This window comes from Dermacentor silvarum, chromosome 4, assembly GCF_013339745.2.
Source record: "Dermacentor silvarum isolate Dsil-2018 chromosome 4, BIME_Dsil_1.4, whole genome shotgun sequence".
Lineage (NCBI taxonomy): Eukaryota > Metazoa > Arthropoda > Arachnida > Ixodida > Ixodidae > Dermacentor > Dermacentor silvarum.
Window position 1 is genome coordinate 129,509,015 of NC_051157.2, and position 27,205 is coordinate 129,536,219.

The window sequence follows — 27,205 nt, forward strand, 5'->3', positions numbered from 1 at the left end:
CAAATGTCAGGAAAATGTTCTAGCGCAGTTTTGTCTTGCGGCTCAGAATTTATACTTGCACCGATTGTACCAGCCGGATATGTAAGGAGGGGGATGGAATATGGAAGTAAAACCACTGAAGCTGTAAACTTGAACTGATGTGTATTGATGTTTGTAATAGGCATGTCAACTTGAGCTTTGCATTGTCAATGCTCTCGATTTTATGTACATGGCCTCTTGTGGCTTCAGGCAGCCTGAACTTGTGGGCGAGCAGCCTTGAACTACATTTCGGTTTTCGGGTTGTCTTCCTATGGTTTTACTAAAGTGACAGCTATACAGGGTGACAATTTCTAAGTTTTCCGGAATTTTAAAATCACTTGAGGCCGATAGCGTACTTCTTGTCGTGGAGCTGGATTCTCCGAAGAGGCGGACAATAATAGCACGAGAAATCAATACATGTATTCATAAATTAACAAACATTCCCTAATTTACTTCATAATTAGTTACCTTACGGCACATTTTGCTATTTACGAATTGTAGCCGGCGAGATTAAAATGAAACTTGCAATGAATCTGCAGGATGACAACAGTTTTCAAGATATTTTTCAAAGTGTGGTACGAAATACATGGGCGTTCCACTTAATCTTGTGCTTCAATGCATAAAAGGGCATTTTGCTAAAAAAAAGTGGAACAGTGCAATGTTGCTGCACGTTTGATGGTGTCCATCTGCAATGGGGTTTCACTCTGGAAATTCATTCTCAGGGGATATGCTTTGCAAGCTCACCAAGTACAATTCGTAAATTGCAATATGTGCCGTAAAGTAATTAAGAAGGTAATTAGTGATTTCTTTCATTATTTGAATATGTGTTTTGATTTCTCGTACAAGTAATGTCCGCCTATGTGAGTAATCCATCTCAATGACTAGAATTGTGGTACGTGCAGCAAGCGAATTTTAAAAATTCTGCAAAACTTAAAAGTGATCACCCCGTATATTTTAGCAATAAACATTCCCTTTCATTTAGTGAGAGGTGTCACTATGCTTCCCTTTCTCATATTGCTTTGCTCATCATGGGTCGTTGCATAACTGAACTAAGGCAAACGTGTTTTTCCGCAAAATATTTAGGCACTATATTTAGAGTGCCTTTGCTTTTCACTTATTAAAGAAATGATAAATTCTCTAGTTTACGAGCCACAACCACGATCTGATTATTATGCGTAGTGAGTGGCTTCGAAATAATTTTGACCACCTTGGGTTCCTTAACGTGCTCCGAAATCTAAGTAAAGCAGTGTTTTTGCATTCTGCCCCGTTTGAGATTCGGCAGCCACGGCTGTGATCGAAACCGCGACCTCGAGCTTGCGTTTTGACATTCGCATAGTGTGGCGCTGCTAATGTAAGACTTTTTTCGACCACGGGTTCTTTATCATCTGTAACTTTTACACGCACGATTTGTATCTCGATGAATAAAGTACTTTCAGATATAACGCGCTGCCGCAATAATTAACCTTGGTTTTCCTACTTTTTTTCGCGGCATGACGCAACTAAAGCATTATGGTGAAAAGTTGCGTCAGTCCTTTTGAAGGTCAACTTTAAGACCTTTTGTGCACACCATATATGTCAACTTTGTGTTTGAAAGAAATTTGTTAGCGTATGCGAAAGCGCGTCAAAAACGGCTCGAAACTTACTTTAGTATTGCTTTACTGTAAACGTTCAACCTCCGTTTTTAAGGTGAGATGCAAATATTGCAATGCAAGTAATCGTACAAAATGCGAAAATGAGACATTTTTGCAATGTCAGCGAGCGCAGAACCTAAATCCCCGCTGTCCGTCATAGCGCGCCTTTGCATGTTCCGACCCGTTATGGCGGCTCAACCAGACGTTTCACCACGCTGTACGGAGAAGCGCTGCATCGAGGCACCCTAGGTAGGCGCTGGCATAATACCCGCCCCTCACCCCCCCCCCCCCCCCCCCGACGCCATGCATCGGCTGTATATGGCTGTACTGAGCTGCTCAACAACCGTGCTCAGTCCTGGTGACTGCAATATTGGTTTTGGTGCAGTGTTACGAGTTTGTTAAGTGTGCGCTTCTATTGTGAAAAAGATTCCAAGTAGATCTACAAAGGAAGGTCATTCAAAACATTTCAAATGCCGTGATATGCCACCAAAGTGCACATCATTATTTATAGCGCCAATTTTAGCTATAGCTTTCGAGCGTATATAGGTATTTCATTTGAAAGAGCGATGAAATGAACGATTCAGTCTCACAACTTCAGAGCACACGACGGTGAAAAGTGCTATAAGGAATTGCTGAAATTGCGATACTATAGTTTTTCACTGCTTGATTGAACAGCTGACAGCAGAATTGTGATGCAGCTCAATGTGCAGATTTTGGTAGGAGCGAAAAACTGTCAAATAACGCGCTGGCGTGGAGGTTAAACTAGCATCGTGCGAAAAACGCCGATTGTGACAGCCTGCAGAAAACCGCACAGGTAAAAACCCGAGCGATCTTCTGCCACAAAAATATATCATCGGACTCACCTATTCATCCATCTGAAACTAACGCTCGCACTAAATTTGCGCAGCTGCTCAACGTAGGCGCACGTTTTTCTGTTATCCGCCACGGTATCTAAGTGGCTATAGCATCGCGCTGCTGAGCTCGAGATCGCGGATACGATAGGATCGAAACGCAACAACGATTGCGTGCTTAGATTGATGTGTATCTTAAAGATACCAGGTGATCAGAATTAATCCGGAGTCTCCACCTACGGTCGGCATCATAGATTTATTTTTACTTTTTCTGTTTCCTCAATTAACGTGGTTAAAAGCCTTAGGTCTTGCATGTATGCTGCCTTCAATCTAGCACATTTTTTTACATTTGCTTCATGTTTTTTCCTTCGTGAAATACGTATAGACGCTACCACTGGACGTACAGCGCAATGACAGATGTGCAGCTAATGGAAATGTACACCTTATAGGATGGTAAAATGACAGACCAAAGGAAAGGCAGTGCATGTACATGCTTTTAAGTACAGGCTGTGTGGCCAGTATGGGTGCTAGATATCTAATAACCGTATAAAGCAGCGGAAAAAACTGAAATGCATATTTTATACATATATATGGATAAGGATCCACACAGATATCTTCGAGACATTTTTTACAAAACGTTTTCTAGCCGTCTTAGCAAGATGATAGCCTAAACAGCTTAACAAGACGCCTTCAAGCCGTCCTTCGCAAGATGTCTTCAAGACGTACATATAAAGACGTTTTGTAGCCGTCTTGATTAGTTGTAGACGTTTTAGTTGATTTTGGCTGGTCCAAGACGGCTACAAAACGTCTTGTGTTCAGTGGGTGCATGGCAATTATATGCGAAGAACTGAGTAAAATTACCCCTGCTTCGGATGCTCAAATGACATTGATCTCCGACAATGTCCTTGAAGAAATCCAGCAGGCGCTAGGATTTCCAGAACTGCGTCATTCTGAGCTGGAAGTCATGAGCTAGCTGCGCCGCTGCCGTCGTCCGCTGCCGTGTTTCTCATCCACCCCGCGCCAACGCCCTATCTCACCGCGGTTGCGTCGTCCGCCGACGCCAGTACACGTACTTGTCGCCCACCGCGCAAGGAAGACAGAAGTCTGGCGCGCTGCACTCTACCATCCACTCTGCTATCACTGCAGAGAAGCCGGCCACGTCTACCGCCGAAGCCAGTGCTGCGACATGGGACTACGAGAGTTCGGCGTCTACGTGCCACGCCCACAGCAAAGCGAACGGCCTCGTGATAACCTCTATTACCTCGCCGCAACGCAGTGGAGATCCTGACCACCTTTCCGTAAGCCGTCACAAGAACGCTACATGTCATCGCAGCTGCGGCTATACACTGGAGATGCGGTTGCTGTTCGTCGAAATGCCGAACATCCGCCACCGCCGACGACGACGTTGCAAGAACCAAATCGGCGATGCCACAACGAAGCGCCGCCATTCAGACACCACCTCGAAGCAACCAGATGCCACGAGGTGACGTGGCAGCACTGGGACAATTCGAGGCAGCCTTGATCCGACGCCACGGCCTGACCCCAATGTAAGGCCAAGAATCGCTGGCTTCGGCATTCTTATCGATGGTAAAAACATTACTGCCTCAGTCCACACAGAAACCGACTACTCTGTAGTCAGTGGGCAGTTCGGCGTCAAGTTGACGGAAGTAAAAACTCCTTGGTGAGACCCTCAAATCTAGACGGCTGGAGGACACCTGATAACGTCGACTCAAACATGCACGGCAATAATTGCCGTTCACGACTGGACCTACGCTGCGACCGTAGTTATTCTCGAACAGTGCTCGCGAGGCGTAATTCTCGGCATGGACTTCCTGAACCAACGCGGCGCTATCATAGACCTAAAGTCCAAGTCGATAATTCTATCCGAAGACCAAGCAATATCACCGGAGAGCTTTCTCAGGCACCATGTCTTGAGAGTGCTGGATGGCCAAGTCAGCGTTCGTCCTCTCTGCAGTATAATTATTTCCGTCATCACTGAAACACGCGCAGACATAGAAGGCGTCGTCGAGGATGGCCAACATCTACTTCTCGACCGTGAAATTTCCGTCACAAGAGGACTCGCTCGACTGCACAGAGGAAAAGTGAAAGTAAAGTGCACAAACTTCAGCCAATAATTTAAACACCTGAAAATGGGCACGAAGATTGCCCGCATTCAATAAGTTACAGCAGTAAGCTATGCGTTGGTATACTCGAATTCAGCCAAACCTACCACGACGCTCCATGTTACTGAATCAGCCTTGGATATTAATGTGAGTCTGCCCAGGCATAAGGAAGCACTGCTCAAAGGTCGTCTCAAGCAATCCTGCTTATCGCCGACATCAAGGATTCGACAAACACCAGTTGTTACTCATCGCATAATAGCCGAAGAATGCGCTCGACCACTCCGCTAGAATCCATACCGAGTTTCAATGCGAGAACGTCAAGCTATTGGGGGCGAGGACTTACGGAGTCGCCATCTGTCGGAAGCGCCTGGCTTGCGTAGTATGAGGTGATAACGGGGCGCACGCCTCACGGGTTTGGCTGTCGGCGCTCAATAAAAACACCACGCGGGAGCCCTCCTGGCCATTTCTGTAAGTACTCTCCAAACGAGGGAAGTTTCTTACTGTCAAAATAATAACCTTGGGCAAACAGAAATGGCAGAATAGTTTACAGGCGCTATCTCTTTGCCGAATACGTACAGTGAACACCCATTGCGCGCGGTCGCCGCGATGGAGTCCCCCGAACGAGCTTCTTGCGTGAAAGGTAGGCAATCGCTGCGAACAGGTACGTGAAATATGTTCTTATAGTGTACTGTCCGTATAACCAAAAGGAGCATAACAGAATGAAGCCTCAATACAGCGATCGCACGGGTTCGCAGCGACCGACTGCGCGTCTGCATGCATGTCCGCGCACAATGTTTCGCTTTCGTTCCGACCGCGCTTTTGCACCGTGTCGTGAGCTTTAGGCGGCAGCATATGTACATTTGACAGTTTACAAGCAACCATTGTTGCGTGGACGCTGTCAGGGCTATTCAAAAATAACTTCGTTGTAAATAGGCACTTCGACCCTATACGGCCACTCGCGATGGGCCATCTCGACGATCCAATAATTTTTTTTTGTTCTTCTAAATTCTTGGACATTTATATATCGTTATTTCTGAAGTTGTGTCGCACTGTATGTTGATCGGTCTTTTCAGCGAGGAATTTCCCGCTGCTTCTTTTTGGTAATCTAGTACATTCATTTTTTGGTTCTAATTGCACACCTGAGTGTATGCCATGCCTTTTTTGAATGTGCTTCCTACCGTTCCCTTTCCATGCTGGTGAACTTGCGAGTATCTTGCATCAGAAAGTTCATAGACCAAATCTTCATGTCATTAACCGGGCAGTGCGCGCGGGCGAGCGTCTCAGTGCGCGCTTTCTGCAACTCACCGAACATCGCAGCCCCAAATCCGTAGCGGAAATCTCCGTAGCGGAACTGCGTGCTACGCACCCGAGTTGTAGCCGATGGTTGCTTGCCGGTTCTAAGTTGCGCAATCCAAGCTACACGCAGCTTGTTGGCCGGCGGGTACGTGTGAAAGTTGACACCAGGCTCCGTTGCGTACGCGTCCGGCACTGCGGTACCGAGCAATAGCCTACCATGTCGGATGTCTTCAAAGGCAGCTTCTACCTGTGAATTACAGTGATTTCAAGTGCGGTCAAGCAGACACCGGAAGCGGGAAGACATCCCCACTTAATCAGAACCGTAGCGCAGGTGGGAGTAAACTTTCGTTTTCAGCTCGCTTCGGCGCTTCCGAAGCAGACGACGCGGTCGCTGTGCCCACGTGATCCCTCATACCATGTTACGCCGACAATGGCGCCAGCTTTTGCAGTGGTGGAGCTCGCCCCCAATACGGCAACAATACCACAAAATGTGGCGCGACATCATCCAGCCATGGGCGTAGGGCGTCTTATGTACTCTTGGTGAAGAAAAAAGATGTAACTCGGCATTTCTGCGTCGGTTAACATTGCCTGAACAAAGTCGCACAAAAAAAGACATATAGCCTTTTCCAGATACCCGACGCAATGGACCGACTCTGCAATGCAAATTCTTTTAGTCGATGGATCTCAATAAAGGTTACCGAAAATTGAATTCGACAACAGGGATCGCGTTAAGTGGGCCTTCATTATGCCGGATGGCCTCTCGTAATTGAAGGTCATGCTATTCGTCCTTTGATCGGCAACCGCAACTTTCGAGCGTGTATGGCATGTGCAGGGCTGGGAAAATATACTTTGCAATAGCACCATGATACGATACCGGATACTCGGGAAAGAAGCACTTGAGACACAGATACGATATACTACCGCAATTATTGCATCCGATACGATACTTTCCGTTTGTATCATAAGATACCTCAATACATTCGCAAATTTCTTATTATATATCTATAAAATGTAGCAGCAAAAGCGTATGCACAAAAATGTTTGCTGGGTGATTTCTTAACTCCGACCAACCTTGTTTCATTTGAATTAAATGTCTCTTAGTATATCGAATTTTTGTCTTTCTTCGACAAAGCATAATATTTTCATTCCGAAACAATTTAATGGGGTTGCATTAGCTGCTTAACATGGAAGCTCTTTATACACTGCACGGTCAGCGGTTTTTACTTGAAGCTTTTGTAATTGATATGAGTCGCTGCTCTGCTTGCTGACCAGCTAGCAGGTCCCCATTTATTTACAAGAACTTCAATAAGAAGCCTCTGCACTATGTGGCAAATACCGCTGTGGAGTTTTACCTTGTCCGTAAACACAAAAAATGAAGAAAGCAAAAGGTCGGTTGCATGCAGACGCTCGCGTCCTTGTTTTGTCAAGACGGCAAGAATGCCATCACGTGACTGTGCTCCAGTAATAGGCACGCGCAGACCTCAGCACCAGCCCTCGCTGGAGGGCTTTGGCAGAAAACTAAAAGAATGTCGCTACCTTTGGGTTTATTGAGATGGCTTAGTGACAGCAGTACCAGCTTAAGAGAAGCGGCGTACAGCCAATGATTATAATTTCACACGCTCATGTTTTGATAGCAGTATCTTGCATCTTAAGATACCCGATACATTCTTTCCTGTATCGAAAATACAGATACTGAACACGTCGTGCCAGGTGGATTATGATACAGATACAAGATACTCAAAGGGTATCTAAGGTATAATCTAAGATACATGTACCTTCGATACTGCCAAGAACTTGACACGGTATTGGCTGGCTTCAAATGGTAGACCTGTTTAGTCTACCTTCATAACGTTCCATTGTCTCTGCATCAAACTTCGACGATCAGGTTAAGCGCCATGCGACAGTACTAGAGATGACCTGGTAACCTGTGCTGACGCTGAAGTCGGAGAAACGCCGCTTAGCTTACGAATAACTTCTGTTCCTGGGCCACGTCATCAGCAAGTCAGGAGTCCTTCCTGTTGTGCAGAATACAGCTTCCATTGCAATCTTTCTGCCTGTTGTCGATAATAAGAGAGTGCGCAGGTTTTACTTGACGCTAGCAGGTCCCCATGTATTTATAAGAACGTCAATAAGAAGCTTCTGCACTATGTGGCAAATACCGCTGTGGAGTTTTACCTTGTCCGTAAACACAAAAAATGGAGAAAGCAAAAGGTCGGTTGCATGCAGACGCTCGCGTCCTTGTTTTTGTCAAGACGGCAAGAATGCCACCTGACCTGAATGGTCAGAAGTTATTTATAGTTAGTTATTTAAGTGGTGACAGAAGTTATTTATAGATATATAATAAGAAATTTGCGAATGTATTGAGGTATCTTATGATACAAACGGAAAGTATCGTATCGGATGTAATAATTGCGGTAGTATATTGTATCTGTGTCTCAAGTGCTTCTTTCCCGAGTATCCGGTATCGTATCATGGTGTCATTGCAAAGTATATTTTCCCAGTAGTCTGTGTGCCTACTATAGAGGCTTTGTCAATAACTTCACACCCATCGCCGCATCTCTTACGCTTCTCAAGAAATCTGTCGTCGAATTTAAGTGGATAATCATCGCAAGTCAAAGCATTTGAGGAATTAAAACGATGCCTGTAGTCAGCACTCGTACTCGGCCACTTCGACAAAACGCTGGTTCGGAACTCCACGCTGACGCAAACAGCGTAGGCCTCGGCGCTGTGCTAGTCAAGAGGAAACACGGACTTCAAAGGGTATACTATCTTGCGCTAGCCTTGAAAGCGGTATAGAATTATTAAACGACGAAAAACGAATGTCTGGCCCTAATTTGGGTTACCATGAGATCTCGCCCTTACCTATATGGCCTGCCATTCAAAGTCGTAAACGACCATCACGCACTGTGTAGGCTAGCCAATTTAATGAACCTTTCAGGACGCCTAGCACGGTGGAGCCTCCGACTACAAGAATTCCACATCACCTTGGTATACAAGCCCGGAAGAAAACGCTCTGATGTCGACTGCCCCCACGGCGGTCCTATTTATCTGCTCCCGCAAGACGACCAGGACGACGACTGTTTCCTAGGGACAATAAGTGCTGACGATTTCACCGAACAGCATCGAGCACACGCGGAGCTAAGAAGCCTTGTCGAGTTCTTGGACTGGAAAATATATACTTCGTCCCAAGGGTATTTAAGTACGGATTTTTTTAGAGCGCAGCTATTAGACGCCCGTTCCTGAGATGAGCGTCGATGTCGTCGCTGTCCCTCGTAACCGAGCGAAACAACACAGCGTAAGGACGACAGCGAACGCGGAGTGCAGCGGCAGATGAAAGACGGCGATAGCGAAGAAAGCACTAGGAGGAAAGTGGAGGAGGAGGTATGGCGAAAGCGTGAGACGCGTAGTGCCTCGAAACACCGGCTTTGCGGCGACGATGGCTACGAGATGGCGCCAGAGTAGGGCGCGTCGCCTGTATGGAAACAAAGCGCTGCAAGAGCGGAGGTCTGTCTGCGGCGGCTGCTAGAATTGCGCCCACACGTCACCCACGCGCCTTCCTCGCGATCTCCCGATTAGCGAGGCATTCGCCCCCACTTCGCTTCGTTTGCAACGTGCCGCACGTGACGGATTGCCTGCGCCAGCCAATATATCGCGAAATGAGAACACGTATACAGCTGCGCTCAAATTTCGCATTAGGGAGTATCGTAATCATTGGTAATTTTTTTCCTTTTCATCGCAAGACGACGTCCTCGTAAAGAAATACCTCTGGCTAGTCTGCGCCAATTACCTTCTGGCTGTGTCTTTGGCACTGCGGCCAGAGGCTATCCCCACCCTTCATGATGGCACAATGGCTTCCCCAAAATCTTGTGTTTTTCCCTTACGCTCGCGAGGTTTCAGGGTAAGTATTATTGGCCACAATTTAACGCCAACGTCATCCATTACGTCAAGACGCGCAGAGACTGCCAGCGCTGCAAGACACCACCAACACGGCCAGCGGTTTTGCTACAGCCGAGCGATACTTCTTGCCGACAATATATGTAAATCGGGGTGTAATGGAAGTAGCGAAATTCGTCATCGAGAACATTCTGCTGTGACATGGTGCGCCAGAAGTAGCCACTGCCGAGAGGGAATGCATTTTTATAAGCGAGCTTACTCACGCCATCCTTAAATATAGCCAGACAAGTCACCGGAGGACAACCGCCCACAACCCTCAGACGAGTGGTCAAACGGAATGCCTGTTAGCGGTATACCTACATCGACGTCGAACACAAGACGTGAGATGCTGTTCTTCCGTTCCTAACTCACGTTTACAACACGGCAGTGCAAGAAACAATGCAGACCACGCCGTTCAAAATGTTTTACGGAAGGAACCCGACGACGACTCTCAACGCCATGCTGCCGCACGTAACTGAGGAAGAGAATCTCGACGTCGCCGCCATTTTGCAGCGCGCGAAGAAGCATGAAAACTCTGATTTCGGACCCTACAAGGTAATACGAGGTATTGGCGCACTGGACTATGAAGTCCTTCCAGACGGTATTACTCAATTACAGCGACGCCGCTCGTGACCATACGTAGTCGATGTTGCGTGCCGTATGCCTTTCTACCAGTGATTGCGAACTCTGGGACAATGTGTATTTTTTGTTGGCAAATTTTCTTTTACGTGTGCTCTCGTATTTGTAGCATCGGGACGATGCTTTTCAAGAGGGGCCATTGACACGTGTACTTATCTATCGTCTTTCGGGGGACTGCTTTTCACCCGCTAACAACTTAAAGTTATCGCACAGCGCAAGACGTGCCTGCATGATTTGGAACTTGCTCAATGTTATCGTTGATTCTATCTGCGTGTATGTTCTCGCCGAACTTTACATAATCACATAGTGTGCGTGAGACGAATTGCGTAGTTCTTTCTGGAAGGCACGCGTGCATCAGAGAATGTGCTGGCACGTTGGAGGAGTCGTGTATAAAAGCCAACGCGCTTGGCCACTTTGACCTGCTGATCAGATTCCGACGATCGCCGACTGGCCTCGCCGCAATCGTTGTACTTTGAGTGCCACTTGCTTTGTTGGGCACAGGTTCGCCCAATAAAGAGCAAAGGCCAAACTACACGCACGCTTGGCGGCATGTGAAAGCTCGCGCCCACGCGTCTACGCTTCGTGTCGGACAGATCGTACGTTGTCAAAGCGCGGCGCGAGAACAAATGTATTTTCCAAACATCGGTGTTCTGGGACGGAATCTTATCAAGAAGGGTTCAGTTAAGGCTCATTCACGCTAGGCCGACACGACAACGATTTTGGTCTGCCGACTGTTGGCGACAACGTTTTCCTTCCTTTAAACCATTGGCCGCGCAGCGTTTTCCATCCTTTAAACTGCTGTCGCCATCGGTCGTCTGACCAAAATCGGTGTCGCGTCGGCCTAGTGTGAATGAGCCTTTAGCCTCATGTGATTGGTCATAATTGTGCTTACGTGAGCGGCTGTCAGGGACAGCCGGGCGGCACCAAAAATTATGAACACGTCACACATCTGTCAATCATTTTCGAATAGACCCGTCGTTGGTTAAGAGCGGAAACTGCGAAGAGGTAGTTCGCTATGGGTTCAGTTGCTGTGGCTTGGCTGTTGGCTTTCGAATACGGCGGCGCTGCCCCGGAGACCCGTCGGCTTCGCACGCTCGTGCGTTGCTTGCTTCGGAATCGGTCATTTGTCGAACGGCAATAATTTAGCAGACAGAAAGAAGAGGGAGTTGTGAAACAAGACGTGTTCAATTACCCGCAAGAATGAATGGATGACGGATGTTTTCAAGGTAAAATAATTGCGTTATCAATTGTCACACGAACAAATGCACATGTCTAGACCTACCTTCTCAAGGCGAAGGAAAATGTCCCTTCCCGTAGCTTCCTATAATGAACGCCAAAGATACCATGTAAATATTCCATGAAATGCCTGAACATGGATGCGAAAGCAGTGCAAGGCCTGCAGATCATAAAGAAGCTTAGAAGTAAGAAATATATTGGATGCCTTAGCTCTAGCAAAAATGGAGAAGACGGGAAGGACACCCTGCCAGGTGTCCCTGCGAGGTTTCGATGGATAGTGGTTATCGCGGACGTCCGATGAGGTCCACTATTACGGAAGTTATCGAGAGGCGCACCAAGATATTGCAGCGGAGACCGATCCCAACGAATAATCGAGAACACAGAGGATGTTAGAGCCCACATGTCTAGACAAAACCTCCTACTTTTATCAAAATTTACACTAGCTCCTGCAGTTTCACAGAAACTCAGGGTAGTGTTTATTGCCTCAGTAATACTGGGCTTATCTACGCAAAAGAAGGAAACGTCATCCGCATAAGCCAGAACTTCCATTTCCTCTTTTGCGTACATGTATCTTTTAATGCTTGAGTTACAAATCACGCTTAAGCAAAGCGGTTACAAGTATATACCGAAAAGATTGGGAGATGTTTAAGCTTCGCCTTTAAGAGTAGAACGCGATAGCATTCAAATATCCCTGACTGCTTCACACGCTTGCCGGAACCTGCAGCTTATGTAGTAGTAATGGTTACTTGGAAGCGCTGGCCGTGAACGTTGTTCTCGAAAGCGAGCGTTCTGGTTCCTTTTTTTAAATTTTTTTACTTTGCCCGCCCAGCCGGCCGGCGCTGCCGCTGCCGTGGTTGCGACGGCGCCACGCTATGATTGGTAGAAAGCTTGGGGCGCGCGCCGCTCTGTGATTGGTAGAAATGCGGTGTTTTTTTGCAGTTTAAACTGAAACCTAATTTCTTCTGGAGTTAATGGCCGGTCAACGCTTAATAGACTGTCTGCGTTTAATTGTGCACAAGGGAAATAAATTGATCAGCCTTTTTGTCGTAAGCATTCTGAAGCCTAACGCCAAACGTTGTTGTACACATTTGGCTATGTCAACAGTAAGTATCTCTGTCTGTACGTTGATAGTGAATGTACGCTTTCCCTCCGCAACGTTAACTGGCGCCTCTATAGAAGAGCAAAAGTGTTGTTACTATCTAGAAGTACTCCTTGAAGTGCTAGAACATTGATTTTGCTTTACGATATGTATCTGAGTTTAAAAATATTTAGCGTAGTTGCACTGGAGGCGCAATGATAGAGGTAGCGGAGCTGATGGGAACCTAGCTAGTCCTGGCTTTTGGGCTACGCTAAGCACTCAGCATTTTCCGGAATTCATTGATTAGTGATCGATTATCGATTAGCTATTGATTAGCTATCCATTGGCTATCGCAAGGTATTCGGCACGTATTTGGGCTAGGCTTAAGCACTACCAAGTCATCCCCAGCATTTCCGGGAACTCATTATTTGTCGATTATCAATTAGCTATTGAGTGGCTATCGATTGGCTATATCAAGGTATTGTCCACGTATTTGGGGTAGGCTATGCACTGCCAAGTCATCCCCAGCATTTTCTTGAATTTATTGATTAGTGATTGATTGTCGATTATTTATTGATTGGCTGTCAATTGGCTCTCGATGACTGGATAAGCCTAAGTAGTCCCAACCATGCTTAGCTAGACTTAGCCAGGCTGAGTTTCGCTAGTTCAGAGGGGTATGTGCCATTGCGCTTATTTTAATTGAACCCTTTCTGCAATACCGCCAGGATCGGCCCACATGTTTTCCGACGCATCACGGACTTACGGCAGGCTTGAACACCTCTGCTGTTAAGAATTCAGAAATAGACAACGGCAATCAGGGACGCTGTAAGGGCTTTTACTGCTAATTTAAAGATATGTCCCTGACTCTTTACACTTTTGAGCGTGGATATAGTTTGTGTGCTCAGTGTAAAATAGTTACATGAACATTCGTAGATAAGTGCTCCTTTGGACAGCATACCGATTTCTCACGGTAGATGCCACAGTAATGACACATGAGCGAGGCAGCTAGATTTTCATGTAGCTTTGTGGAACAACCCAAAACTTCTTCTGCGCTTGGCATGAGCTTATGCAATACTTCTGGGAAATTAACTAATGTGTCAGCGTAGCAATACGTGGAAGTCCGCAGGCCTGTGTGTCACATATTACAAAACAAGACAAAATAGATACGCAGCCATTGACGCAGATGCGATGATTTCGATCAGCGACCGATTTTTCAGGATTCCGGTAAGGCGATTGATTCTGTCCTGTTCTCACGGCGCAATTACGACAAATCGGAGTCATTCGCCACGTCTACGGTAATAAAGGTATTAGTGCTATCAGCATTGCCCAATTCATAGAACACGCCTTTGCATACTGCGTAAGAATTTTAAAGCATTGCGACGGAAAGCGCTTCTGTCGCGACGTCAGAACTTGTGTCGTTGCCATAAAAAGTGGCACATTTCTAACGCCGCCGCAGAAAGCGTCTTTCGTTGCCACAGAGCGATTATGTTGCGACTTCAGAACTCTTGTTGTCGTCCCTGAATGTTTCTATTTCCACTTCAGAAATCTTGCTGTCGCAACAGAATGTTTCTCTTGCCACTTCAATACTCTTGTTGCCGCGACAGAATGTTTCTGTTGCGACTTCAGAACTCTTGTTGTTGCGACTGAATGTTTTTGTCGTAACGCCAGAAATGTCTGTCGCATCTGCAGAAACTTATGTCAGACGTCACTAACTTCCGTCGTACAACAGAAACTTCTGTGGTCGCGACAGCAATTGCTGTAGTTGCGACAGACATTTCTGTTGCCTGGTTGAACCGGGTGTGTTCGCCTGCACAAGGGTTGAATCAGCTTTCCTGAGACCCTGGCTGTCAAAGCCATTGCCAAGGAGATATTTGCATGGCTCGGTCGGATTTCTCGTGCTATCGCCAGCGTCCGTAGCTCACAGATTGCAGACCGCAAGTCAGAACGGTTCCACCCAGGCAGCTGGAGCGCTTCCTTTGTTCGGCTAATAAGACTGTGGAGGCAAGGCGGGAAGAGGGTAAAAATCTCTTGTTTGGCTGCCCTTCTTGCTCTAGTTCGGGAGGGCTGCACTTTCGTCCTCAAATTCACAGTACAGCGCATGCCGTTCGCGCCATGCTCTTCAATTCTACTTCGCGCAGGCAATGCAGGACCCGTACTTTGTAATGTTCGATTTCATGTTTCGTTTTTTTTTTTTTTGTCATGCGGCGCGCCGTGCGGCAGCTCGCAGCGATAAGGTCCGCGCGGCGGCTTGCGAATCATGCCCGAGCAGATGACGAAAGGCAAAAAAAAAAGGAAAACTGATATGGACCGTGAGTAAAACGGCCCTGAGAACCAGTTCATGGTCCTGTTCCAATCGCTACTTAAGAAGTGCTGGTAGTACAAAGCTGGTGCGTACATCGTGCAAGCACCTTGTGGCAGGCGACAGAGTGCTGCGCTCTGCCAACTCATTCACGTTTATGACACTACCCATTGGCTGAGAATGAAAAAGAGAATGACAATAATAAATTGCTTCAAGCACTGCGTAAATGCACGGCACCATACGTTTATGCTTTATAACTTGCAAGATAAAATTTATTTGTACTTTATATTTATTCAGCAAGAAGAAATATTGTGCATTGTTTCGACTAGTGCGCAATATGATGACATCGCCCTAGCGAGGAAGCACCTTCTCGTGTATTGGCCGAAGTCCTCCGCTTTTTCCACCTCCGGCTTGGGTGCCGTCAATGCAAGGGACGCAAGCGGGAAAGTTGACCGTTCGCTTTCCGAACCACTGCTAAAATTCTGCCCCTGGCTGCCTTACAAAAATACGAAACGATGTCCAAGGTCGATGCACATATGTCGCGAAGCTTCGGGCGAAAATCGGTTCAGAACGAATTGTCAGCGACATCAGCAAGGATGGTTATGGGAGCAGTGATTGAAGCGCGACTATGTTTTGAGAGAAAAAGTTGTCGCAGTTTCACCTTAAAGGCGAAGCATCAATTGCGATAGCAAATGTGTAGCGAGCTATACGGAGCAAGGATAGTAGCTTTATCAGCTGTATAAACTTGGACATACAGCAGCACCGACAACACGCAGAACTGTTGTCGACGCCGGCGGCGTTTTGCCCGCGTTCGCACAAAATGCGTGCAGCGTTGGTGACTGTTGCCGGAGCCTCTGATATAAATAGGCACTTGGTGCCGCAGCTAAACGTCGCCCCCCTTTCCTCCCCCCCCCCCCCCCCCCCCCCACGGCCTTTCGCGCGTCGGAACAAGGCGCGTTTGCTCTACATATATGGTGATTGTAAAGGAGGAAAGAGACGCCTCCTTCTGCAGCCCTTAAAGGAGCACGGCGCAGAACGCGCGTTTGTTCTCCGCCGTGCGTTCACTCCCCGTGAAAGCGCGCGTCCCTCGCGCCCTTTCACTCGCACATACAGCGTTCGGCGCTGAAAAAAAGGTATTTATTGATAATAATCAAGTAAAATAGAGCTCCTTTCTCGCGATGCGTATATAAAATTAATTAGGAATTTTATTTCTGTTGAATTTGTGTTTTGTTGTATATTTTTATTTTTTGGAACTGTGTCTCGCTTTATCCCAATGTTTATTATTACGATAGCAATTATATGGACACTCAAAAGCAGATTTCTGCCGTCGGCGTCACCGTCGTCGTCGCCGTGAGGTTTCGTATGACGTCAATGGAGATGAAATCGTCGCCGGTAGGTAAGTGGTTCTTGAGGGAAAGGGAAAAGATAGCGCCAACCTTTCCCTTTCCCTCAAGAACCACTTACCTACCGGCGACGATTTCATCTCCATTGACGTCATACGAAACCTCACGGCGACGACGACGGTGACGCCGACGGCAGAAATCTGCTTTTGAGTGTCCATATAATTGCTATCGTAATAATAAACATTGGGATAAAGCGAGACACAGTTCCAAAAATAAAAATATACAACAAAACACAAATTCAACAGAAATAAAATTCCTAATTAATTTTATATACGCATCGCGAGAAAGGAGCTCTATTTTACTTGATTATTATCAATAAATACCTTTTTTTCAGCGCCCACCATAAGAGCGCCCACCGAGAGCGGCGGGCGCTGACGCCGCAACACTTGCAGTGGAATGCAGCTCTTGAAGTGTGCAGCAAGGCGCGTTCGTAAAGTTCACCTATTACAATACGGCCCCCTCATATGTGTGCTGTTTTGCTTGTCGACGTTTGTCTGAATTTAGTGAAGTGGGTAGTTTCATTATTTCTTAACCTGTTCAGTCAAATGTCATGCGTTGCGACCGCCAGATACTTGTTTACTTTAGTAGTTTCCGTGCGTCAGTGCTGGCCGACGGGTTTGGCGTCCGACGAAAGGACGAGCACTCTACGCCCTAAGCGTTCGTGTGCCTCCAAATAAAGTATGTTTGTGCAGGGATGCAATTTCGACACCTGTACGGCTGACCTTTTCCTGCATCGCTTTCCGCGGTGAAAGCTTGAAACGCCCACCAAGTCAATGGCGGGGCATTTGAACATACAGCTGTAATGGGAGGCCTCCGAAAATAAATTTCGCGCCTTATAGAACAAAATGACATCACTACTGTTTTTAACGGATATGACGTCAAATTATTTTTAGATGCGAAACATCTTATGGTCGGGGCTATGTCACTCCCTCAGTCCATCCATCCGCCGTGCGACGTCCACACCCCTACTGCGCATGCGCATCCTCCTCCCCCTCCTTCCCTCTCCTTGTCTCATCTCCTCTCCTCTCCGATGCTTCTCTTCGCTCCGGATTGCGCAACGAATGGCGAGAAAGAAATTGCAGCAGCACCAACAAGGCAACGCGCAGAGCTGCTGCCGACGCTGCCCGCGTTTTGCCGTTTCCCCGCGTTCGCGCCGAACGCTCGCGGTGTCCGTGAATGCAGCAGGCACCTCTGGCATCGGCACGGCAGATTTCGACCAGCCACGGCTTGACCGTGACGTCACCGGGAAGATAAAACTTAGAGCCGCCACGACGGCGGCACAACTCTCGCTGACTCTGTGGCGAGTACATATACCTTGACATCGGACAGGAAACCATCTCCCGCTCAAGCTAACCATCTCCCCGTTGCTTCGCATCCACACATGGTTCCCTTTAGCGGGAGATAGAGTAATTTTTTCTTCCGCCTGAAGCGTTCTCTCCTCACGCAGATGGCGCTAAGCCCCATGAACACCCGATGAACCGTTATGTTTTGAACGTATGGGCTACAGTGGAAGCTTCGCTACCATTTATATTTACCTTTCGTCTTGTTTGTACAAACTGCCTCATTTACTGGTCTTTGCCCTCAACATCGAGCTCCCGCAACTCGGGTCCGGGGCTCTTCGCTGACGTTTCGCTTGGGCTTCGGAAGCCCTCACGCTAGAATTGGCACCTCGACGACGAGCCCTTTCTCGAGGCGCGGCAAACGCAAGAGGCGTGGTGGCGAGTTTTGGCGCGCTGACAAGCGTACGAGTAGTTTGACCTTTACCGTTTCGCATTCAGGCTTTTGACAGTGTTATTTTATGCCGTCACGACAACATGACACTATAGGTCATCTCCACATGTGTTTGTGGAGATGCTATTGTGATCCTTTGTCGAAACAGCCATCATACAACAAAAATTTTTTTTTCACTATGAAAACATTATTTGAACCTAAACTGTATACATAGTTGATTTCATTTACAGCATTGGCTTTTTTATAAGACTAAAGATCTTTTTTTTTATTTTAACAGAATTATTGTTATAAAGTGCACTGAAAATGTCATCGCAAATACTTCGTACGAAATCGGTTTTGTTTGTTTCTTCACTCTTCTCAATTAAGGTTTGTGTGCAGCTTCACTAGCCACGTAACGGTAAGAATACAGATATCATATGCGGAGGCCAATGAGGGCTAATTTTTAATTACCGGGCAACTGCTCTCTCGTCCAACTTTTGAGCCGGCCAGTCAGTGCTGAACTGCCCACATGTCTCGGTAGGACGTCTAAGTCTTATTTTAATGCCTGAGATTGCCTCCGATGCAATCAAGCTCGTTTGTAGCAGATTGGACGTAATTGCATTTTGCGAACTGTAGTTCTTGCTGATCTGCGCGGCATCTGTTCTTGCTTCTACTTCTCAACTGCGTGCTGTCTTGGTGCTGGGTCGTGTATTTTCCATATAGTAAAATAAATACGATTGCGAGCTATCCCTACAAGCCTTCATTGAAGCTGTGTTCTGTACAATGTGCAGTTTCATAAAGTAGACGGAACGCGCCTTTTGAAATCAGGAAATTTAACGCTTATTTTGTTTTATAGAAATGCTCGTTTCGGGCTTTTTGTAAGTTCTTCCATTGTTGTGGCAACAGGTAAGCATGAGTAATTCCCATACAAAGCTCCGCCGGACCGCATCAACCAAAAACAGTAAATTACAAGCATGTGTCAATTTCGTATTTCAACCTTATATGAAAACGGCGCGTAGAGCCGAAAGGCGAGCTAGGAGTGGGCGATATTACGAACAAAAGCAATTGGCTTTTATAAACACGGCGTATATAAACATCTGACGCACCCCAAACAATACTACACATAAAATATATAGAAGACATCTGATATCCAAGCGAGCCCCGATACCCGGGCCTGATTTATTGCTCTTTAAAAGCACGAATACACGGGTGACTGCGCGTTTTCGACACAACTTGGCGTCGAACGACGCGATGTCACGCCACGTATACAGAGGTGCCCACAACACAGGCTGCCAGCCAGATCCTCCAGGATGCTTTCGAGGCGCACTCAAGACCAATGCATGGGTGAAAACGTGTTTTCAGTTGTTCAGAAGACCGAATTTTTAACGTACATGCGTTATCTTCGACGCGTTCTACCGGTGTAAGCAACACACTCCGCTGTTATGAATCCTGGCGATCCCTCGTCACGTTTTCGAGAAGCTTGAGTACCTAAAGAAGTTAAATGTTGTTGGGGTGGCAAAAAAAAAAACGTCATAGTTATGCACTAGTAGGATTTGCTACACGCCGAACTATCTGCGCCGCAGCGGCCGACCTGTCTTTCGCTAACTGCGTCACAAGGCCCGGTGCGGCAAGCATGCCCTACGTCGACATTGTTTCAAACACAGCGCAGACTGTCAAACAAAATTTCTCACCTTGCCGTGGTCCAATAGCGCCAGAGTGCTGTGTAGAAGTGCAGCACGAACACAACACTACGCTGAGAGCCCAAGAGACCACAGCTGCATAAAACGTTCAGAGCCCTTCTCCCACTGTAAAGATGGAAGCCAGCGAAGCTGTGACTATGGTGGGTCTGCTGTACCGGTATTTTGTAGCGGTCAGAGCCACGGTCGGCTCACGTTATCAACGGGATCAGCCGGCCATGAGCGGTGGATGATAAGACTATTATAAAATAAAGCATAACGCATCGCTACAAAATACCAGCCCTAGTAGTGAATGGTGCCCCCACGATGAGAATGGGCGTATCGTCGTTCGTGGGCGTATCGTCGTTCACACAGCCGAACATGTCTGTCATGAACGTTCCGGTTGAGAAACTCACGTTGAAACCTGGCCGTCGCACCGGGGAAGTTGGCGCTGGCGTTGCCGAGGCGTGCACCACCATCGTCGGGTTACTGGAGGGCAAGAGGACGCTGACGTTTGGCCTCAAAATCGAGCTCCCGTAACTCGGGTCCGGGGCTCATCGCTGACGTTTCGCTTGGACTTCGTAAGCCCTCACGCTAGAGTTGATACATCGACGACGCGCCCTTTCGCGGGCGCGTTCGCGGCGGCGTGGGTCAAATGCGTTAGGACACGTCGTCAGTTGCTCATGAATGGCTCATACACCCTTAAGCAATGGCTTATACCCCCTCAAACGCGGCCTCCCCATTACAACGACAGAATAGAGACGAAATTCTGCGCTGGAATGATTAGCGGCAACACAGCCAGCTGTGGAAGCAGACGAAGGCGACGAACGCGGGAGCAGTGGCACGAGTGCGTGCGGAGCATTTGCTCGTGCTCGGCCGTCTTCAAACAGCACGAGCGCAAACCGAGGAGCACCTTTGGGGTGCCAACGAGCCAACTGCGGACGAAGACGACAACGCTCGAGCCAATGCTGATGATGGTCGTTTTTTTCTACACGCGGACACGATCCTGGGGGAACTAGCCCTTTACAGCTTCGCTGTTAAAAAATCAAATCCCTTCCACTACTGTGCAGATGGAAGCCAGCGAGCTGTAACTATGGTGGGTCTGCTGCATTGAATATTGCTACAGTGAATTTATATATTATCAAGATTGATTATACTGAACGTCTTCGTCATGCTCGTGAAAGAGCAAGGACACCAGCGTCTTGTTTTCGCCCGGTACGATGGCCAAGTGCGTTAGCTGCGCCAAGTCCACCCCATCGTCATAGACCAGTGTATGAGCCACAGCGGTCATAGCCTCGGCACACTGCACGGCAGCGGCTGGATCATGTGAGATATCTCCCGCTCCTGCTCTGGACGGCTCATATATACCCACATACGCAACGCTGGTATGAGCCACACGTGATTTCTTTCTTACCTTCTGTCTTTCCTCCTCTCTTTCTTTTCTTTCTTTATTTCTTTCCTTCCTTACTTGCTTCCTTCCGTCATTCGTTCCTTCTTTCTTTCTTTTCCCTGGATAATACCAGCATATACCTGGCTTATGGCCGCATATCCAATGCGGGCATGCACCCCACGGGTTTTTTATTATCGTTAATCGGGACGTAACTGGCGGGCATATGATGTTATTGATGTCATGTTAATCATCCGTTTTGACACCTGTGGTGAGCCACAACTGGCGGGAAATCGCCACGCACATGGAGCGGAAATGTTGATGACGGTAGTCTTAACAGCGAAAATGTTAAGGCTGGAGGTAATCCGGTGGTGTACGCCCGAAATGTAGGCCGATCCTGGAGGTGTGCAGAAAGGGTCCAAGCGCAATTGTACATAGTCATGTGAACTAGCTTCGCTAGTTAACAGGGGTATGTTCACAGAGGGTGGTCCGTCGAGGGTACACCGCATAGTCTCCGCCTGGCGATGACGTCACAATGCGTCGCCTAGCAAGGCTTCGCCCCAACTGCGCCGACCGCGCCAAACCTCGCAACAGCTGCGTGAGCCGTGACATCATCGCGCGCACCGCATCCCTTCGCCTTGGCTTTGCCGAACCGGTGACGTCATGCCGAGTAATTGTCGCGGCTGCAAAGAGGCGTAGAGGCCGACTCTCGGGATATACAGCTCCGCGTCGCCGCCGCGGCCACACAAAAGCCCCGCCGTCTCCGCCGAGCACATCGCCGCGAGGATGGTGTGCCCGAAGAAGACCGTCAGTCCCGAAGAGTAAGCGCGGCGCGAAAGCCGCCGCCCCGCTACTCGAGAGCCAGTGATACGACTTCGGTCCGATCCCGAGTATCGCGCCACCAAAGCGGCGGCGAAACGTCGGCGATCCGCAGAAGATCCGGAGTTTCGAGCCCCCGAAACCGAGCAAAAGCGTTTCAGCATCCAGAAGCTTTCAGATACTCTAAATGACCGAGTGTTCGTTGCTCCTTGGGCTGTCGCTGATTTCGGGGTGATCTTGCGCAAAACGTGGCCGAGTCTCGAAGCATAATCGATAGCGGAACAGCGCAAAAAAAAAAACATGACAAGACAAGAAGGGAGACAGACTAGCTCAAGCCTCTACGGTCTCGAAGAATAACCTCGCAATAACTTGGCCGAACTGCGATCAAGCTAGGTGGGGTCGCCAGCTTCGCTGCTTTCCCAGTCTTCGCACCACTAGTGTGAAGCTGCGCCTAAGTTTCTCTCTTTTTTTTTTTTTGCACACACGACACGATATTGGAGGAACGAGCCCACCACTGCTTGGCTGTAAAAAGGCAAACTGGACGCCGAAGAGGCGCTTGCTTCCGTTGCGTGCATGGCATATCGCGCATAGATCTGGCACGTCATTGGCTTTTCGCTGGGTAACGCGAGAACAATATCGCAAAGTATGGCTCCATTTATACACACAGCTTTTTAGTTTTAGCGGGATATGATAACAAAATGAAACATTACTAACTGTATTTTACGTAGTTTTTTTTTCTCATGCTCGTGTCAGCTAACGGCTGTTGTGAACACATGCGTGACGTGTTTCCTGTTTTCAGTTTTCGCCTACTGTCCTCTCTTGTTGAATTTCTTTGTCTATATTTATACGTTCGAAGTTGTAACCTATCAAATATACATAAAGATCAATTCCCTAAAATCTAGAAAAGGACACTAAGGTCATAGGAAAATGCACGAGGCTGACTTTGTAGTCCACAAATCAAAGCTATGCAGCTGTTTTTTCCCTTGGTAAAATCGCTGCTTTGTCTCTTTTACCAGCATACTGGGTGTCCCATCAATGCCAGTTCCTGGGCCATCAATGCACTAAGTTCACTTCTTGTTTGCCAAAATATCGGCTGCGCCTCCACGGTTGTCCTTACGGTGATGTTTGCTGCAACATTGGTAAGTTACCGCGTTTCCTTGCTCAAGACATTACGTGTAGACTAGATAAAACACGGCCGATTGAGCCAATCGCTCAGTCGATCACTGTTTAATTCGCCATTACTGTGCCACTAATATTGCGCACCCCCCGCCAGGCGTCCCTCTCCTTTCTGGCGTTCCATCTTGCCTCATGGATTATTGTTTTTTAATTGGCTCAGACTGAATTGTTTAAGGGCGAGAATGAACTCAAGCGACATCGGATGCTGTTGTTTTCTGGCGTGACGTCATCCATTAGTCACATTGCTGCAAAAAGAAAAGGAGGCCACATTATTTCCCGTTTTATATCTGCTCATCTTAATAATCATCATTCCAACATAGAATTAGATTACTATTACAATATCAAGGAGGATTTATTTTTGGTCTGTAAAGGTTACTTGTCCGTTGATAAGGGCACACTATTGAGGATTCCACTCTTTGCAATATGAAATTAGCGTTATTACAACTTTGTTTCACTTACTTCTTCCCTTAGACTATAGCAGATCTACGCGTTCTTCATACGTAGTGTCCGCATATTACGTCTGAGATATTGTGTTTTTTTTAGGCCACAGCTGCAGTCAACTCGAAGCGCACATTTGTTATCGTCGTCAAAGGTACATAAACTACTAGAAACTTACTGATGCCATGCACGGGTCACTCATTCTACTGAAAAGTAAGACAGCGTATTTTCAGTCCAAATATGGAACGTTGGTGTCCTACAGGCTAGTACTTAAAGTAGCTCGCTTCGTTGCCTGACGCCTCTTGAAAAATGCGTGGTGCTACGCCACTTTACGCAACGGCGCGATCGCCTTTACAAACTACGCGTGGCTTGCAGTCTATGAATTATACCCGCGGAGCTTCATCCTAAAGAGGTCAGTATAATTTGAGCTAATTTAAAATCTCTACACCGCAGGTAAAACTAGATCATGCAGAAAAATTGGAGGAGAATGCCGAAAGAAATGCCGTGATTATGAAGTTCCCAACCGCTACATCAAATGCAGCAGGCTACTGAAGAAGTGCTGTGTCACCTACGAATAGCAGGGACCTTCAACAACGCTGGACACCGGACCATTCTGTTGTGTTAGTTGCTGTGATAAGAAGCTTTTTTTTACAACTTATCTACTGAGTGAACGGAATAAAGGGGCTGGTACAAGAAAAAGAAATGATGCACAGCATTATCAGTAGTGTGGCCAACGTGGTTCCACAGTACTACGTCTACTCATCTGACAGAACGTCCCGATAATTCTCGCCAATGCCCTGGTGGCAGCAAACACTATAAAGGGTGATCAATTCTAAGCTTTATGGAATGAAAAAATATATATATATCCTGCTGCAGGGAACATAATTCTATTCCTTCAGCTGCATTATTCGGAGAGGCGGGCATTGTTTGCACGAGAAATCGAAACACATATTCAACTAAGTAACAAAAAACACTAATTACCTTTTGAAACATTTACTTTATGGCACATATTGGAATTTACGAATTGTAGCCGGGGAGTTTGCAAGGCGTGTCTACTTGAAATTAATTTCCAGAATGATGCCCGTTTGGAGATATGCGCCATAAAACTGCACTGTTGCACTGTTGTTCCACTTGCGTTTTTCACAAAACGCTCGTTAGGCATTCAAGCAAGAAAATAACTCGAACGCCCATGTATATCATTCCACAATTTGCGAAATAATACGGTGGAACTGGTGTCATCCTGTAGACCAGGAGATTCAGTTCAAGTGGATACTTCCTACAAGTGCACCAGCTACAATTCCCAAATTGCAATATGTACCGTAAAAGAATATTAAGAAGTTGATTAGTAAATTTTTGTTAATTGCTTAAATATGTGTTTCCATTTCTCGTGCTAGTATTTTCCGCCTCTTCGAATAATCCAGCTCAAGGACAAGAATTACGCTGTCTGCCATAGGCGATTTTCAAAAATTTCGTATAGCTTAAAAGTGATAACCTTGTAAAAGGATGAAGTTTTACCCGCGCTGGTCCAATATATGTCTGTTGGCTGTGTTGCTCTAAGAGCATGCGCAGGGAAACGGTGCGAGAAGGCTGCAACGTCAGCATGGCAGGACAGCTTTAGAACAGAAGGAATTATGTAGAGATGATGGTAGCAAGGTCACGGTAAGCCCGACATCTTATTGCCAATAAGGAAATGCATGAACTGGCACCTGGCGCATTTTTTTACATCTGTGTAATTATTTTTACATTTATTAACAGCAGAACTGTTTAAGCCTGCCGTTAGTCCATCCGTCGTCGGAAAAAATGTGGGCCGATCCTGGTGGCTGTGCAGAATGGGTCCAAGCGCAATGGCACATACGTATCCCTGTGAATTAGCGAAGCTGAGTCTGGATAAGTCTAGCTAAGCCTCGTGGACTACTTAAGCTCAGTCAGTCATCGATAGCCAATCGATATCCAATCAATAGCTAATCGATCAATAATCAATAAATTTCACAAAATGCTGAGGATGACCTGGTAGTGCTCAGCCTAGCCCAAATACGTGGCCAATACCTTGCGATAGCGAATCGAAACCCAATCAATAGCTAATCGATTATCGATCAGTAATCAATAAGTTCCGGAAAATGCTGGGGATGACTTGGTAGTGCTTAGCCTAGCCCAATTACGTGTCCAATACCTTTCGATAGGCAGTAGTTATGCAATCAATAGCTGAAAAATAATCGATCAATAATTGATAAATTCCAGGAAATGCTGGGGCTGACTTAGTACTGCTTAGCCTAGCCCAAAAATCAGGACTAGCTAGTTGCCCATGAGCTCCGCTGTCTCTCTATCCTTGTGGCTGCAGTGCAAGCTATGCTAAGGTTTTTTTTGTCTATTTTGTTCATTTCTACATTTATTTCAAGTTAGTACATTTATTTACTTAGTACTACTAGGCCTACAGCGGCAGTAATACACAGTTCATCCGGAATTATGTTTCCGGAAAGAAAAATAGAAAGCCCATTGCAAGGTAAGCTCGACACCGGATATACCGTACGACACAAGGCAAAATGCTCTTCGGAAATGTGCAGAAATGAAATGGTATTACCGGTAATGAAATAATAACACCGACTCCCAGCACAGACTGGTATGTGGACCGGGATAAACAGCTACCATGCAATGCATATCCTTCAATGGCCTACACGCCCAATCATACGACCGAAGGAATGCTTATGAGCCAGGTGAGTAAGAATACAGCAATCTTGTGGGGGAAATGCACAATCACTTCACGGGAGCAATAGTGGATAAGTGAATACGACGATGCGTCGATGCATTCATTAGTACAATTAAGATTAATTTTGCCTCATGAAAATACCCCCTAAATTACTTTTTTGTACAATGAGACATGACCGCAGTACTACCGTGGAGTCATGGTTGTGTCCCGTATAATTGCCGTGTTCTTCGTTCAAAACGAAGAAATGACGAGAATGAGTTTTTTTTTTCTTTTTTTAACAGTGGAGCTGTTTATGCCGGCCGTAATGTGTGCAGCCTGCCACTGCGTTTCCTAGCAACCACCTCGCGCAGCATCGCGCGCTATGCTCGGGAGAGTGAAAGAGAAAATGAGAGCGAGAGAGAGAAACAACTTGTAGCAGCACGAACGAGGCAACGCGCAGAGGTGCTGCCGATGCCATCCGCGCTTCTCCGTTTTCCCGATTTAGTGCCCAACGCTCGTGGTGTCCGTGACTGCAGCAGGCGCCTCTGGCGGCGGCTCGGCCGAGCTCCCACCAGCTGTGCACTACTGCGCATGCGCCGTGACGTCATCCCGGCGTGTCGTCTGCTGCGCGCCGCCCGTACACTGTGCATAGCTTTCGCCCCACTTCCCCTTCGTGTTCTCGGACTGCAAGTGCTTCGCGAGGCGTTCCCAGATGCCACGGACAACGAGGAAATCCTTGCACTTCGTATAACTTAGCATCACTTGGCATTACTTCGTATAACGTAGCATCACTGCGTACAGGCAGGAGC

At 47.1% G+C, this 27,205-nt stretch overlaps 1 protein-coding gene across 1 annotated transcript in view; it reads left to right on the forward strand.

The window, feature by feature from the left end:
• LOC119450625 (uncharacterized) overlaps window positions 1-24,363 on the forward strand; it is a 68,746-nt gene extending 44,383 nt beyond the window's left edge. The window contains exons 4-5 of the mRNA XM_037714126.2: window positions 23,116-23,238; window positions 24,167-24,363. Coding sequence (XP_037570054.1) covers window positions 23,116-23,238; window positions 24,167-24,291 — 248 coding nt within the window. The 3' untranslated portion in view covers window positions 24,292-24,363. The remainder of the gene's footprint in view (window positions 1-23,115; window positions 23,239-24,166) is intronic.
• The last annotated feature ends 2,842 nt before the right edge of the window (window positions 24,364-27,205 follow it).